The sequence below is a fragment of the Schistocerca americana genome, chromosome 5, assembly GCF_021461395.2.
Source record: "Schistocerca americana isolate TAMUIC-IGC-003095 chromosome 5, iqSchAmer2.1, whole genome shotgun sequence".
Lineage (NCBI taxonomy): Eukaryota > Metazoa > Arthropoda > Insecta > Orthoptera > Acrididae > Schistocerca > Schistocerca americana.
In genome coordinates this window covers 50,093,652-50,110,992 of record NC_060123.1, presented here as the reverse complement: position 1 = coordinate 50,110,992, position 17,341 = coordinate 50,093,652, and the positions used below count along the sequence as shown (strand labels likewise).

Below are 17,341 nucleotides of genomic sequence, written 5' to 3'. Positions count from 1 at the left end.
TATGTAACTCAGTAGTTAAATCTTCACGCGTTTGTTCAAGAGTTTGTTCCAATGAGTCTAACTTTTGAAGCTGTTGCTGTGTTTGTCTCTGATTTTGTTCCAGTGTGTCTAACTTTTTAAGATTTTGTTCCACTGTGTCTAACTTTTTGAGATTTTGTTCCACTGTGTCTAACTTTTGAAGCTTTTGCTGTGTTTGTCCCATTTGTTGTATTAATTGTAATAACAATGCATTGGTGTCTGAAACATGTTCCTCAGTGCTTTTCGGCAGTGAATTTACACCGGAAACATTCACATTTTGACAAGCAGAAAATGTGTCTTGACTTATTTGAGAAAACGGTGAGGATCCAAAACCTGAATCTACAGTATTTGCGAGATCGTGTCGTGTCATGTCGGCTTCCTGAGGCGAGCTGTTGCCGACCGATCGATCGATAATGCTTCCCTCTTCACTAATTGTTTCACTGTCCACGCCATTGTTTGACGCCCGCTCCATTTCCCTGTGCACAGTTACCAAATTACTACTTTGAACATTAGTTAATTCATTACTCTGCGACGCTGATAAGCTACGCTCGTCGTCACTATTATTTCTCAGTTTAGTTTGGAGCCTAGTGTTACGTTTTTCACACGCCATAATTGTCACAATATTTCACACGATAACACAGAAAAGCACAATTTGAAGTGCAAAAATAGGAGAACACATTAACATAGCACTGAAAATAATATCTAGTTAATTGCAAGCGTAGCTGCGAAATACTTGGTGCAAATCTACATGCATGCCACAACTGTTTTACTGTACAACAATGAAAGGCTACAACTACAAAGGAGATTCTCTCTACAATTACGCGCTAGCAATAAACAAAAGCTACACTAAATACACAAACTACAAGAAAAAATCAGAAGATTCCAGTGAGGTATCCTAGGCTAAGGGTCGACATATGAAACGTCCCCTTAGAACAATTATACACGACTGTCCTTAAACTGACACACAATATTTTGTTAGCGCAACGGAATCTGACTTTCAATAATCCCTACAAAAGAATGGGCCCTGACTAACATTAAACTATACCTTTCACAAATCACTTACCTCACAAAAATCTTCGTTGCTCAAGCTGCTGCAATACAGCGAGCGCCACTACTGCCAGCTAAATAAAAGATTCAAACTACTGAAGGCACTAACTACTGATAGGGATAGTTAGCAAATGAAAGATATTAATAGAGAACAAACAATGTATTTACCTTGATATCATCATGTATAAATATAGCAGTTCATGACAAATTACAAATCTCCGCCATCTCTCTCCCCACATCCACCACTGCTGGCGGCTCACCTCCAACTGCCAACGCTACGCGCTGTTCACAGCCAGCTGCCTAACACTACAATGGCGAGTATTACAACAATGCAAAGCAGCCACAGACTGCACACAGCACAGCCAGTGATTTTCATATTGAGCGCTACGTAACGTTGCCAATAAGAAAACATAAACAGCCTACTTACACACTTTAAAACACAGTTTATATGTAATTCATGTCACACAGTCTCATACGGAACCCACATCCGCTTTCTTTTATATACTGTATATGATACGATACTATCATCCCCCTTCCCTTCTGTGTGAGAGGATGAATGAGCAAATGTATTTCTAGTTGCATGCTTGATGGTAGCAGACAAGCCTGTCTGCTAGAGAACAGTAGGACCAATGTCGGAACAGGTAGCTACACTTTCTAAAATCAGAGAGGTTTCTATTCTTAGTAAGGTCCTGTCCGTCCCTTGTCATGTTGGTATAGGAAGCTGCCTCTCTGGTCACTTCCGTTTTGCATCTGTTAAGCACCCTCGGTAGGGGCCCAGGTCAGTCTGTCAGTGGTAAGATCTCCGGCTACGCGTGTCTCTGCTAAGTCTGTAGGACAATGGATTTCCTAAGTTCAGCCTAACTGAAAATTTAATCACCTTTATTTCAGGTTTAGATCTAAAATATCTAATGTTATCTTAAATTGCAATGCAGTGTAATTCAAGTGTGAAGTTCAGAATATCTTCCAGTAGTTGCTTTGTCACTACTTTGTGAGTAAAGTGGAACCACGTGTGGATGATCCGTAACTCTAACTAAGATCATCAATCTTAAATGCGAATGTGCGTGAGTTTATAACGTCTCGTCTTGACAATATTTTTCAGTATAGCAACTTTTCTTTATGTTCAACCCACGTAGGGTGTACTTTGTGAGACCAGTACCACGTGCTTATACAATTGTTTGAACCATCATGTTAATAGTAAGACGATAGTAACCAGTTCGAAGTTTTTCTTTTGTTATTTGTGTTTCGATGTAATTTATTTTAATTATAAAAATTATTGTGGAGTTACACTATTTGTGAAAACCAAGTTGACCTCGTGAAGCATGTGGTGTAATAATCAAAGTAGCACTCAGCTATTCTTTTTGGGAAGATTTCACAGAGAGCTAGCATGAATTTAGTTTACCAGTGTGTGGTAATTTCATGACGGACAGGATTGCGCTACGAACGGAACTACTTTGGGTGAAAATTGAATCGGATGGTTGTGGTTGATTTCCTCTTGCATATGTTTCAACGTTCTTCGTCTGTTATTTTATGAATGCAGTGTTGTATTCAGTCTCCCAATCTCGGCTCCATATTTGATGTGTTCCGTAAGATTACAAACTCACATTTTCACAATCCTAAATACGGCACCAGTTTAGTTATGAATCAAGTTTAATATGCTGAAATTTTAACGGAACAATGATCAATGTTAAAATAAATGTCCAAATATAAACTGCTTTATTTCTTTTTATTTAATTTCACTTTTTATATAAGTATCACTGGTTGTCGTAAGATGACTATTAAAAGATTATAATTAATGTTAGTCTGGTTGGGAATTTGGTAAGCTAGACTGGATACCTGGTGAAACAGTTGCTCAGCAATGCAAGGTTAACTTCCCCAGATGGCTCACAGCTTTTAACCCGCTTTTATTGTCTCGAATATCAGCACCGCTTTCATAACAAATTAATACATCAACATTACAACGTTAAAGTCGTTTCTTCAATTTCCAAAGGGTAGCACAACACACTTCAGAGTTGATCGTTGGACCATGAGGGCGGACATCAAATAGAGTCCAAAACACTGTCGCATGGCCTTACCGACTGAGGGTGCGGCTCTGAACTTTCTCTCCGGAGTAGAGGTGCTGTGGCGCCACTCCATGGACTGCTGCTTTGTTTCCGGTTCGGAGTGATGAACCCATGTTTTATGGCCTGTGACAGTGTTCGACAAAAAATTGTCACAATTAGCCTGGTAACGCGCAAGCAACTCCACACAGATGGTCCTTCATTGATGTTTATAGTCTTCTGTAAGGCGGCGTGGAACCTAGCGGGTCCACACTATGGAGTACCCCAGCTGGTGGGCGAAAGTGTCAGCACTGCCAACAGAGACCTCCAGTTGTGCAGCAAGATGATTTATTGTGATCCGTCGATCACCTCGATTGAGTGCGTCCACATGCCCCAACATTGCTGGAGTCACAACTTTATGCGGCCGGCCGACTAGCGGGGGATCGGACAAGTTTGCGCGACGTTATGACGATGATGAACAAACTACCAAACTGCGCAGTGCCGATGCCACTGTTACCGACGACTGTGCCGCTAAAGCGGAGTTATTGAACGCAGTTTTCCGAAATTCCTTCACCAGGGAAGACGAATGGAATATTCCAGAATTCGAAACACGATCAGCTGCTAGCATGAGTTTCTTAGAAGTAGATACCTTAGGGGTTGCGAAGCAACTCAAATCGCTTGATACGGGCAAGTCTTCAGGTCCAGATTGTATACCGATTAGGTTCCTTTCAGATTACGCTGATACAATAGCTCCCTACTTAGCAATCATATACAACCGCTCGCTCACCGATGGATCTGTACCTACAGATTGGAAAATTGCGCAGGTCGCACCAGTGTTTAAGAAGGGTAGTAGGAGTTATCCATCGAACTACAGACCTATGCCATGGACGTCGGTTTTCAGTAGTGTTTTGGAGCATATATTGTATTCAAACATTATGAATCACTTCGAAGGGAACCATCTATTGAAACGTAATCAGCATGGTTTCAGAAAACATCGTTCTTGTGCAACGCAGCTAGCTCTTTATTCGCACGAAGTAATGGCCGCTATCGACAGGGGATCTCAAGTTGATTCCGTATTTCTAGATTTCCGGAAAGCTTTTGACACCGTTACTCACAAGTGACTTCTAATCAAGCTGCGGGCCTATGGGGTATCGTCTCAGTTGTGCGACTGGATTCGTGATTTCCTCTCAGGAAAGTCGCAGTTCGTAGTATTAGACGGCAAATCATCGAGTAAAACTGGAGTGATATCAGGTGTTCCCCAGGGAAGCGTCCTGGGCCCTCTGCTGTTCCTGATCTATATAAATGACCTGGATGACAATCTGAGCAGTTCTCTTAGGTTGTTCGCAGATGATGCTGTAATATACCGTCTAGTAAGGTCATCCGAAGACCAGTATCAGTTGCAAAGCGATTTAGAAAAGATTGCTATATGGTGTGGCAGGCGGTAGTTGACGCTAAATAACGAAAAGTGTGAGGTGATCCACATGAGTTCCAAAAGAAATCCGTTGGAATTCGATTACTCGATAAATAGTACAATTTTCAAGGCTGTCAATTCAACCAAGTACCTGGGTGTTAAACTTACGAACAATTTCAGTTGGAAAGACAACATAGATAATATTGTGGGGAAGGCGAGCCAAAGGTTGCGTTTCATTGGCAGGACACTTAGAAGATGCAACAAGTCCACTAAAGAGATAGCTTACACTACACTCGTTCGTCCTCTGTTAGAATATTGCTGCACGGTGTGGGATCCTTACCAGGTGGGATTGACGGAGGACATCGAAAGGGTGCAAAAAAGGGCGGCTCGTTTTGTATTATCACGTAATAGGGGAGGGAAGGCGAACATATCGCCGTAATGACGACTGTACGTTTGGACAGTAGGTTGGTGGACCCTGTAACTGTTCTTCGCAACCCTCAAATTACCCTCGACAGTGATGAGACGCTCCAGATATTTGTATGTGATGCCAACCTAACCTAAAAAATTGCTCATCCACCTGTGACTGCATGCCTAAGACGTGAAATTAAATATTGTCATGTATGTACTTAAATGCCATATTTTAATTAATACTTTTATTTGTTACAGAACGAGTATTACCACGAATCGTTGCAAGTGAATACTTGGATACTGATGGTAAGTGTTCCATAGTGTTATGCCTATAGGTTTCAGCTCAAAAAATTCTGTATTCCGAAGGGACTTCAAAAAGTTACACATGTCGCCCCACGCTAAGACCACTGCAAAACGAGAGTGTCAGAAACCAGTACATGTTCTGTGTTTCACGCTGTCACAGTTCTACTGTGATACGGGTAACAGATGCACCACTGTTTTGGAATGAAATGGTGCAGCAACTGGAAACGTACGTCAAAGTTGAAGTATGTGGGGTAGCACGATTGTTTTGGAATAAACGTCTAAATTGCACGTAGATTAGCCTTAAAATTATGGCAGTATTTAGTTTAGTTTTATTTTTACGTGATCAAGCCCAACACACTGATCACTGCTACAAGTTTCTTTCTGCATTGTCTTCTACACATCGCTACCACCCGCCAACCGTCCACATCAGTGGCAGGTATTCATGGAGGCCATCCCACGACCATTTCGTTGGTCTTCCTGGAATTCTCCTGCGTGTGGGGAGCTTCCGTGGCCACTTGTGTCTTTCCATCCGAGCCACATGTCCAGGCCACTCTAGTCACTTGCATCTTATGACTTCTGTATACTGGTATCTCGGTACAGTTACTCTAGTTCACAGTTGTGTCTGATTCTCCATTCATACTGTTTGTGTCGAACACTGGACCGAAGATCTTCCACAGCATTTTTTTCTGTCAACTATGAGAAGTATTGGCAGTTAATTGGACTCTACTGAAGCAGCCTAGGACTGTAGCACACTTATGAACAGAACTGGGTCGTGATAATGTGATGAGTTCGCGAGAATAGGCAGTTGGCAGCTTACAGTTAGTCAGATATCATCAAAAGGCAAGGTATTTGATTGGCACTTATTTGACTAAACAGGTATCAAATAATTTTAAAACCAGGGCAGCCACAACTACCGTAATTATACATAACTGACTGATCATACATATAGTATAACACAGAATTTTACAGACAGGTGTCATAACTTTTAAAACACAAAACTGAATTAAAAGCACAACAGGTCCCAATAGCTGCATTTACTGAAGTCAGTTAGAGACACACATAACCGGTTTCGCAACTTTTAAGTTGCATCTTCTGCTGTACATCTGTGCAAATTTTTTTATAAATTAATGCTGTGACAATGGGGAAATGAAGTTATCTGGGATATTTTCAAACTGCTGAGTGAATAGATTTAAATAAGGAAGAAAGTATTATGCATCTGGTTAGGAAACTAGCTGTCGATCACGTGGCCCCAATAAGGAAGGGGCCTCTTCGTATATAATAAGATCTGTGATTTCATGCCGGCAGATGGTCACTTACAATGCTATGTCGTTTGCTATAGCGGGCTATTACGGAATTACTGTTGGTGTAGCTAGGAAAAGTTCTCATCCTTCTTCGTCATCAATGATAAATGTACAGTCTACAGGGTGTTACAAAAAGGTACGGCCAAACTTTCAGGAAACATTCCTCACACACAATAAAGAAAAGATGTTATGTGGACATGTGTCCGGAAACGCTTAATTTCCATGTTAGAGCTCATTTTAGTTTCGTCAGTATGAACTGCACTTCCTCAAAAAAAAATGGCTCTGAGCACTATGGGACTCAACATCTTAGGTCATAAGTCCCCTAGAACTTAGAACTACTTAAACCTAACTAACCTAAGGACATCACACACACCCATGCCCGAGGCAGGATTCGAACCTGCGACCGTAGCAGTCCCGCGGTACCGGACAGCAGCGCCAGAACCGTTAGACCACCGCGGCCGGCTGTACTTCCTCGATTCACCGCCAGTTGGCCCAATTGAAGGAAGGTAATGTTGACTTCTGCTAGAACATGTGCCTTTACAACTACGACACAACATGTGGTTCATGCACGATGGAGCTCCTGCACATTTCAGTCGAAGTGTTCGTACGCTTCTCAACAACAGATTCGGTGACCGATGGATTGGTAGAGGCGGACCAATTCCATGGCCTCCACGCTCTCCTGACCTCAACCCTCTTGACTTTCAGTTATGGGGGCATTTGAAAGCTCTTGTCTACGCAACCCCGGCACCAAATGTAGAGACTCTTCGTGCTCGTATTGTGGACGGCTGTGATACAATACGCCATTCTCCAGGGCTGCATCAGCGATTCCATGCGACGGAGGGTGGATGCATGTATCCTCGCTAACGGAGAACATTTTGAACATTTCCTGTAACAAAGTGTTTGAAGTCACGCTGGTACGTTCTGTTGCTGTGTGTTTCCATTCCATGATTAATGTGATTTGAAGAGAAATAATAAAATGAACTCTAACATGGAAAGTAAGCGTTTCCGGACACATGTCCACATAACATATTTTCTTTCTTTGTGTGTGAGGAATGTTTCCTGAAAGTTTGGCCGTACCTTTTTGTAACACCCTGTATAATAACGAAGGAATGGAATACCCCCTATAAGGAAGGGGTCTACTCGTATATAATAGTAAGATCTGTGATTTCATACCGGAAGATGGTTACTTACAATGATATGTCGTATGGTATAGCGAGCTATTACAGAATGCCAGAGAGTAAGAGTTGGTGTAGCTAGGTAAAGTTCTCAGTCTTCTTCGTCATAAATGATAAATGTGCAGTCTATAAAAACGCAGGAATGGAATTGGTAAAGAGAAACTGATGGTGGCTAAAAACTGTGTAGTAACTAAAACAAAAAGAGATGGGGACATTCCACTGCAACGTCAAACAACTGACGAAAACAGAACTGACCTGTGTTAAAATTACGATGAACTGTCATCGCTTCACCGATTACAACACCATGCTGAGGGCTTATGTCAGGCAGCGGATGGTGTGTCTAGTAAATGTTACCCGGGAAAATGTTGGGTCTGGAGTGATTGAAGAATAAAAAATAGGTAAGGTTCATGATGGAAACTAACCAAATTAATGTATGAAAATACACTTTTTAAAATTACACTATTGGCCATTAAAATTGCTACACCACGAAAATGACTTGCTACAGACGCGAAATTTAACCGACAGGAAGAAGATGCTGTGATATGCAAATGATTAGCTTTTCAGAGCATTCGCACAAGGTTGGCGCCGGTGGCGACACCTACAACGTGCTGACATGAGGAAAGTTTCCAACGGATTTCTCATATACAAACAGCAGCTGACCGGCGTTGCCTGGTGAAACGTTGTTGTGATGCCTCGTGTAAGGAGGAGAAACGGGTACCATCACGTTTCCGACTTTGATAAAGATCGGATTGTAGCCTATAGCGATTGCGGTTTGTCGTATCGCGACATTGCTGCTCGCGTCGGTCGAGATCCAATTACTGTTAGCAGAATATGGAATCGGTGGGTTCAGGGGGGTAATACGGAACGCCGTGCTGGATCCCAACAGCCTCGTATCACTAGCAGTCGATATGACAGGCAGGCATCTTATCCGCATGGCTGTAATGGATCGTGCAGCCACGTCTCGATCCCTGAGTCAACAGATGGGGACGTTTGCAAGACAACAACCATGTGCACGAACAGTTCGACGGCGTTTGCAGCAGCATGGACTCGGCTCGGAGACCATGGCTGCGGTTACCCTCGACGCTGCATCACAGACAGGAGCGCCTGCGATGGTGTACTCAACGACGAACTTGGCATTTTTTCGGATGAATCCAGGTTCTGTTTACAGCATCATGATGGTCGCATCTGTGTTTGGCGAAATCGCGGTGAACGCACATTGGAAGCGTGTATTCGTCATCGCCATACTGGCGTATCAGCCGGCGTGATGGTATGGGGTGTCATTGGTTACACATCTCGGTCACCTCTTCTTCGCATTGACGACACTTTGAACAGTGGACGTTACATTTCAGATGTGTTACGATCCGCGGCTCTACCGTTCATTCGATCCCTGCGAAACCCTACATTTCAGCAGGATAATGCACGACCGCATGTTGCAGGTCCTGTACGCGCCTTTCTGCACACAGAAAATGTTCGACTGCTGCCCTGGCCAGCACATTCTCCAGATCCCTCACCAACTGAAAACGTCTGGTCAATGGTGGCCGAGCAACTGGCTCGTCACAATGCGCCAGTCACTACTCTTGATGAACTGTGGTGTCGTGTTGAAGCTGCATGGGCAGCTGTACCTGTACACGCCATCCAAGCTCTTTTTGACGCAATGACCAGGCGTATCAAGGCCGTTATTACGGCCAGAGGTGGTTGTTCTGGGTACTGCTTTCTCAGGATCTATGCACCCAAATTGCGTGAAAATGTAATCACATGTCAGTTCTAGTATTACATATTTGTCCAATGAATACCCGTTTATCATCTGAATATCTTCTTGGTGTAGCAATTTTAATGGCTAGTAGTGTATTATTATTAAAACCTTTTGGGGGCCATCAATGAAGCAAAGGAAGAAGATTATGCTGAGGGTCAGATTTACCTGAAGACGACAGGGTTATGTGTGTGTGTCACCAGCGCAATAGCAGTCGTAACGGCTGACAACACAAGCTACGAGTGGTCCACATGACGTTGCCGGGGCGTGTGCAGTGACTGCCGTCCGGGCACTAAGATGGCTAAGCAAATTGAACGCAGGCAACACGGAAGATGAGGAACTGCGGTTGCACGCGCACTGTAGACTCTGCTCCCTGCGTCACTTAAGAACAGAACGTGGGTGAAAAAAATATAATAAGGTGAAAAAATTTAAATCTTACTAATCATTTCTGTAACATTAGAACAGAGTACACACTAAATGACTCACAATGACCTACGTGCTGATCGGCAGTGGGAGTAAACCTGTATATTAACATAAAATGAAAATGCTGTTTTGTCGAAAATGACATTCTGCGCCAGTGGCTGTGTGTAAAATACAGAGAAGTCACTGGTGGCTGGTTGCTGTTCTCTTCTCTGCGAGAATAAAACTTGTAAAGTAGACATGTGTAATAAGCTATCCAACTATGTTGAGACTCCCTACTTAAAAATTCAAAATAGTCAAAACTGGCCAATAAAGCTCTGTGTCTCAATTCGCTTTCTTGTTGAAAGTATTACGAGGGGACTGTCTTATGAACTTTATTTCATGTATATCCTCAGGCTTATTTAAAACGCCACGCTTGGACCTTCTGTGTAGTATCTCCAAGCTACATCTACATCTACATCTACATTTATACTCCGCAAGCCACCCAACGGTGTGTGGCGGAGGGCACTTTTCGTGCCACTGTCATTACCTCCCTTTCCTGTTCCAGTCGCGTATGGTTCGCGGGAAGAACGACTGTCTGAAAGCCTCCGTGCGCGCTCTAATCTCTCTAATTTTACATTCGTGATCTCCTCGGGAGGTATAAGTAGGGGGAAGCAATATATTCGATACCTCATCCAGAAACGCACCATCTCGAAACCTGGCGAGCAAGCTACACCGCGATGCAGAACGCCTCTCTTGCAGAGTCTGCCACTTGAGTTTATTAAACATCTCCGTAACGCTATCACGGTTACCAAATAACCCTGTGACGAAACGCGCCGCTCTTCTTTGGATCTTCTCTATCTCCTCCGTCAAACCGATCTGGTACGGATCCCACACTGATGAGCAATACTCAAGTATAGGTCGAACGAGTGTTTTGTAAGCCACCTCCTTTGTTGATGAACTACATTTTCTAAGCACTCTTCCAATGAATCTCAACCTGGTACCCGCCTTACCAACAATTAATTTTATATGATCATTCCACTTCAAATCGTTCCGCACGCATACTCCCAGATATTTTACAGAAGTAACTGCTACCAGTGTTTGTTCCGCTATCATATAATCATACAATAAAGGATCCTTCTTTCTATGTATTCGCAATACATTACATTTGTCTATGTTAAGGGACAGTTGCCACTCCCTGCACCAAGTGCCTATCCGCTGCAGATCTTCCTGCATTTCGCTACAATTTTCTAATGCTGCAACTTCTCTGTATACTACAGCATCATCCGCGAAAAGCCGCATGGAAGATACTGTGGAGATCTGTAATGGAATTTTGATTGCCACGTAAAAATTTCGAACTATTCAAATTGAGATGGTCTTTAAAAGTAGTGTCGAAATCTCTACCAGTATGCCCAACGTACTTCTGGGTACAGTCATTACTGGAAATTGAATAAACCCGTGTGTCCTTATATGGGTTGCTAAATGACTATTCACTGCGTCTATATTTGGCATCTACATTCTGCACGTCATGTATCCGTGTCCCTTTGTAGTGCAGCATTCAGTTAAAGTTACTTGGTCTATTATAATAATGTGTAACTTAATTTTGAAGTCCCCTCGTACATCTTCACGAAAATTTAATGAAACTTTCTATATTATTTACAGATGATTAAGAAAGTAATGCTTTGCAATTACATACCAGAACGCGACATTTTGCATTGTGGTAACGCTGGTTACTTCTGATACTGTCGTTCGCTATCACAGAATAGGAGGTCAGTCTCACAGTGGAGTTCTGTTTTTTCGCTAAGTTAGCCCCGCGACTTCACTGAGCTGCCCAAACATAATACAGGCGTCTCTCTTGTATTTGACGGCACCAGCCGTCTAGAAAGTAGTGTACCGAAGGTCGTGAAAGCGTTATGTGGGTTAAGCTAAGCCAGTAGACACTCAGCTGCACAGCTTGACGCTAGAGTACGTTATTACGAATTACCAAAACGCTTTACGTCGATGCAGGCGACGTCTCAAGTGAAAGAACGTCTATGACAGCTTTTGTCTACAATCATAATCGCATAAACTGAATTTATGTGGACGGATGAAAATTTTGATAAAGCGATTGAACCCAATACTAAACTTTTCAAGCGTTCTGTCTTTCAGTATGACAGCTATAATGATTAATAACACACAAAAGTCATCTAACTGTGGTGGAGGTAGTAATTCGTCGCCAAATACTGCTGTACGTATATACTTCAGCGAAGCTTCCACTCACTTTGCCTGTGCCTGGGAAACACCGAAGAGGGATTTTTGACGTTACGCTTGATAACGGTAGCAAGACTTAAGAAAAGGCGATATGCATTCATGGGACTTGTGGTCATAGGAAAAAACGTTTCTTTCAGCCCGTAAGCTAAAATACCACTGAGCCTTACATTACACAGTCGCCAATGACAACTTGGCAACAGTTTTATGTAATAAAATTATTAGCGGCAATAACATTTTACCTGTAAGTTACACGGCCTGGTAAAACAAGTGAAGTGCTCATAAGACATTCACAAGCTGCGACATTGACACGAATAAAACAGTGACCCCTACATACAATAAGTTTCCTTTAATTTACGTCTATGGTCACATACGTTTTGTTAACAGATTACCGGTTTCGGTCTATAATGACCATCATGAGATCTGCAGCAAAAAATGGTAAAGACATAAATGCATTCGCAGATTGTCTACAGCTTAAAAACAATACATAGACGACAATGAAAAATACTGCTGACATATTTGTGCATTTGTGGTCTATTTATTGTTTTTAACTGTAGACAATCTTCGACTGCATTTATGTTTTCCCATTTTGTGCTACAGATCTGAAGATGGTCATTATAGACCGAAAACGGCAATCTGTTAACAAAAAGTTTTTGAACACAGACGTAAATTAAAGGAAACTTACCAGAAGACATTGTCGGAGGTCAATGAACTTCGTACACATCTGCACGTTATAGTCCTTTGTGAGAGATAGAACACTTATATGAGTGCATAAGAGCTGTTGGTATTTTGAAATGTTGACAGGATTGATATGGGATATAACGGGAGTCAGATGTTGAGATATCACTGTGATGGACACGGAGATGCCGTGTATTTGTGTGGGAGAGAGTTATGAGCATCAGACGCAGTTTGAAAGAGGCTTCATCATAGGTCTCCATTTGGCCAGTTGTTCCAGTCGTGCAGATTGATGGGGCATTCTACAGCATTCTACAGCATGGGAGTGTGAGGGCAGGTGTACTTGTCATGTCAGACAACAAGGAAGGATCAGACTATTGGGCACCAATGTGTTGTGTGTACTGTAAGACCTTCGGTACAGACACCATCAGATTATTTGACTTGTCGCTCTAACGAAGTAGGCGAGTGTCAGCAATATGTCTCGTGGTCTTATCGTGGCGTGTTTATCTTCTGCCGTTAGGTCAGACGATAGAAATGCCACTTGCACGCTTACAGTAGCAGATTGACGGTGACCAACTTTAAACAGAACTTGATTAATTTTCACACACATTTCTTAAAATAATAACAAGCATAAAAATAACTTAACTTGGTTCTGGATGCTATTTACAATGGACAATCTGAACTTCCTTTGGTCTTGGTACGTTAATCTTATTCTCACATATCCCTGATACTTGACAAAGTGTCTATTCATTTATCTTCATGGCTATGTACAGGAATATGGTAATCTTATTAGGCGCAGACTGAAACTTGACTATAGACTGGTACAGACTAATGCAGACAAATGCAGACTGGTGCAGACTTGTACAGACTGACTAATAGGAGGTCTGTACACTCGTTATAATACCTCGCGCGTTCAGATATTGCTGCGTGAGTGTGATCTGTGAGGAGAAAATGTTCTACGTTAGCAGCAATCTCATTGGCTGCGTTACATATTAATACGCGGATCGGCGGAGCATAATTTGGGCCGTCTCTAAGGCAGCGCCATCTCGTAGTGCGGAGACGGACGAGCGCTGTGCCTGCGCTGTTGTACTTAGCGGGGCGCACTCTAGTGGGAAAGTTGTGTACACGCTGACTACGCAGAACTATGTACACAACAACCAAGCACATCGTAATCCCTCACATATACTCCTGCCATCCCATGGAAACCCTGCAACATTCTGCGCAATCCAAACGCCATTACTCGGAGACTAGCAGCAGACGGACCGCTGGCTTACTGAGGCGATTAGGGTAGGGTGGTGACGGGAAGCTGCTGATGAATGGCATCACACCGTGTTCGGGATGAACCTCGGATGACCATCGTCGACTTGGGGAGAGGTTACATTCTTCCAGTAACTTGGAGAGACACAGCGGTTCTAAACTCGGTGTCATGATGTGGGGAGCCATCGAGTATGTCTTCAGATCACGGCTGATAACGACTGACGGAACAGAAGGCGCAGTCGTCTGTCACGGTCATCCTGACATCCTGCATCCCCTTGTGTTACCTGTCATGCGATAGTGTCCTGGTGCCTTTTTTCATGAGGACAATACTCGTCCACACATAGCACGTGTCTCCACGAACCGGCTGCCCGATGCTAAGGAACTGCCGTGGCTAGCGCGATCCCCAGATTTGTTCCCGATCGTACCTGTGTGGTGCGGAAGACGGACGTCAAATGGCTCTGAGCACTATGGGACTTAACATCTGTGGTCATGAGTCCCCTAGAACTTAGAACTACTTAAACCTAACTAACCTAAGCTTATCACACACATCCATGCCCGAGGTAGGATTCGAACCTGCGACCGTAGCGGTCACGCGGTTCCAGACTGAAGCGCCTAGAACCGCTCGGCCACTGCGGCCGGCGACGGACGTCAACTCCCTCACAGCACCAGTATCCAGGACATTAAGGACGGGTTACGACAGCTGCAGGCCAGCTTGCCTCTGGAGAGGGAACAGGGCCAGAGGAGTTCCAGCGTCCTACTGTTCACTGATCTCTTACTGCCAACTTTTTTGTAAATTGGACTCGAGTTATTAATCACTAAAATACAGGGCGGCACACGAAATGTGTTACCATTTTGTTTTTGAATACAAACTTTATTGTCAATACAATCTAAAAGGAACATATACTACAATGAAGAGCCGTCCATGGAGATTTGTTCTAACTCAGCACACGCTTAATATGTCCACCATTTCGTTTCCTAACTTCCTTCAAACCAACACCGAAGTCAGTGATTACCCTACGGCACATGTTTTCTGCAATTTCACTGCAAGCTTGAAGAATAAGTCTTCTGAGCTCCATTAAATCACGTGGACATTTCAGGAAAATTTTTTCCTTTAGGTACCCCCAAAGAAAAAAGTCACATGGATTGAGGTCTGGACTATTGGGAGGCCAATTTTGTCCGTCATTGAAGCGACCTGGAAACCTGAGTGAAATGATCCGCATATCGAAATGCTCGTATAAAAACTCCAACACAGTGTTTGCAGTATGTGCGTGGCCTTCCTCCATCTTGCATGAACCACTGCGTGCTGAAGGGCAAGGCAGTAGCAAGAAGCTGTGGAATAAAGCTATGCCGAAGCAAGCTCAAATAACGCTCGCTGTTCACAGTTTCTTCAAAGGAAAATGGTCCAATAAGTTCGTGACTGGAAATTGCTGGCACGCTGTAATCCTCGGAGCATAATGCTGTTGTTCATGAAGCACTTGTGGGTTTCAGTGGCCCAAAAGCGTACATTCTGTTTGTTAACCACACCGTCTAAATGAAAATGCGCCTCGTCTGAAAACCAAACGTTGTTGAGAGTTTCTTCCCTATCCTCCGCCAACTGAGCAACATTAGTCTCTGCTGGTTGTGTTCATCAGTGAGCTTCTGTGCACAGGTCATCTTGTATGGGTACATATGGAGTTCACTTTTAAGAATTCGTTGAACGGAGCGTCTGGATATTCCCAGTTGCACTGCTGCCTTTCTACACGATTTCCCGGGACTTCTCTGTACAGCAACTCGTACCGCTTCAATGTTCTCCGGCGAACAAACAGGCTTAGGCCGAGGTCGCTTCGCTTCCAATACTGCACCTTCCTGTACAAATTTATCATACAACCTGTGGATGGTTTTCTTGAAAGGGACCCATCGTGTGTTAAACTGTTGTCGAAAACGCCTCTGAGTCACAACAAGGCTTTTCGTTTCATGAAAAAGTAACACAATTGCCGATCGTTGCTGTGTCGTCAGTCTTCCAATGTCAGCCATAGCTGCTTACTAGTCTCCTAGCGGCAGTATCGTGAATTACACGTCATTTCGTAACTCATTTGTTTTTCCATGCTCTGCTGGTACTGCTGTAGAGATCGCAGCGAGATATCTAATGTGTGTCGTAAATTGTGAAAGAAACAATTGGTACTCTGAGGCCCTCTATCGGTTCTCCCTTCTGTACCAGTCTCGTTCGTGGAGAGAAGGTTTGTCGGTATGCCTCTGTGTGGGCTCTAATCTCTCTGATTTTATCCTCATGGTCTCTTCGCGAGATATACGTAGGAGGGAGCAATATAAAGCTTGACTCTTCGGTGAAGGTATGTTCTCGGAACTTCAACAAAAGCCCGTACCGAGCTACTGAGCGTCTCTCCTGCAGAGTCTTCCACTGGAGTTTATCTATCATCTCCGTAACGCTTTCGCGATTACTAAATGATCCTGTAACGAAGCGCGCTGCTCTCCGTTGGATCTTCTCTATCTCCTCCACCAACCCTATCTGGTACGGATCCCACACTGGTGGGCAAAATTCAAGCAGTGGGCGAACAAGTGTACTGTAACCTACTTCCTTCGTTTTCGGATTGCATTCCCTTAGGATTCTTCCAATGAATCTCAGTCTGGCATCTGCTTTAGCGACGATCAACTTTATACGATCATTCCATTTTAAATCACTCCTAATTCCTACTCCCAGATAACTTAAGGAAATAACTGCTTCCAGTTGCTGACCTGTTATATTGTAGCTAAATTATAAAGGATCTTTTTTCTATGTGTTCGCAGCACATTACATATGAGATTCAATTGCCATTCCCTGCACCATGCGTCAATTCGTTGCAGATCCTCCTGCATTTCAGTACAATTTTCCATTGTTACAACCTCTCGATATACCACAGCATCATCCGCAAAAAGCCTCAGTGAACTTCCGATGTTATCCACAAGGTCATTTACGTATATTGTGAATAGCAACGGTCCCATGACACTCCCTTGCGGCACACCTGAAATCACTCTTACTTCGGAAAACTTCTCCCCATTGAGAATGACATGCTGCGTTCTGTTATCTAGGAACTCTTCAATCCAATCACACAATTGGTCTGATAGTCCATATGCTCTTACTTTGTTCATTAAACGACTGTGGGGAACTGTATCGAACGCCTTGCGGAAGTCAAGAAACACGGCATCTACCTGTGAATCCGTGTCCACGGCCCTTTGAGTCTCGTGGACGAATAGCGCGAGCTGGGTTTAACACGATCGTCTTTTTCGAAACCCATGCTGATTCCTACAGAGTAGATTTCTAGTGTCCAGAAAAGTCATTA

General features: G+C 43.4%; 1 protein-coding gene across 1 annotated transcript in view; it reads left to right on the top strand.

Annotated features, from left to right (window-relative positions):
* LOC124616001 (neuronal acetylcholine receptor subunit alpha-10-like) overlaps positions 1-17,341 on the top strand; it is a 209,666-nt gene that overhangs the window by 84,741 nt on the left and 107,584 nt on the right. The window contains exon 3 of the mRNA XM_047144212.1: positions 5,179-5,226. Within this exon, the coding sequence (XP_047000168.1) occupies positions 5,179-5,226 (48 nt within the window). The remainder of the gene's footprint in view (positions 1-5,178; positions 5,227-17,341) is intronic.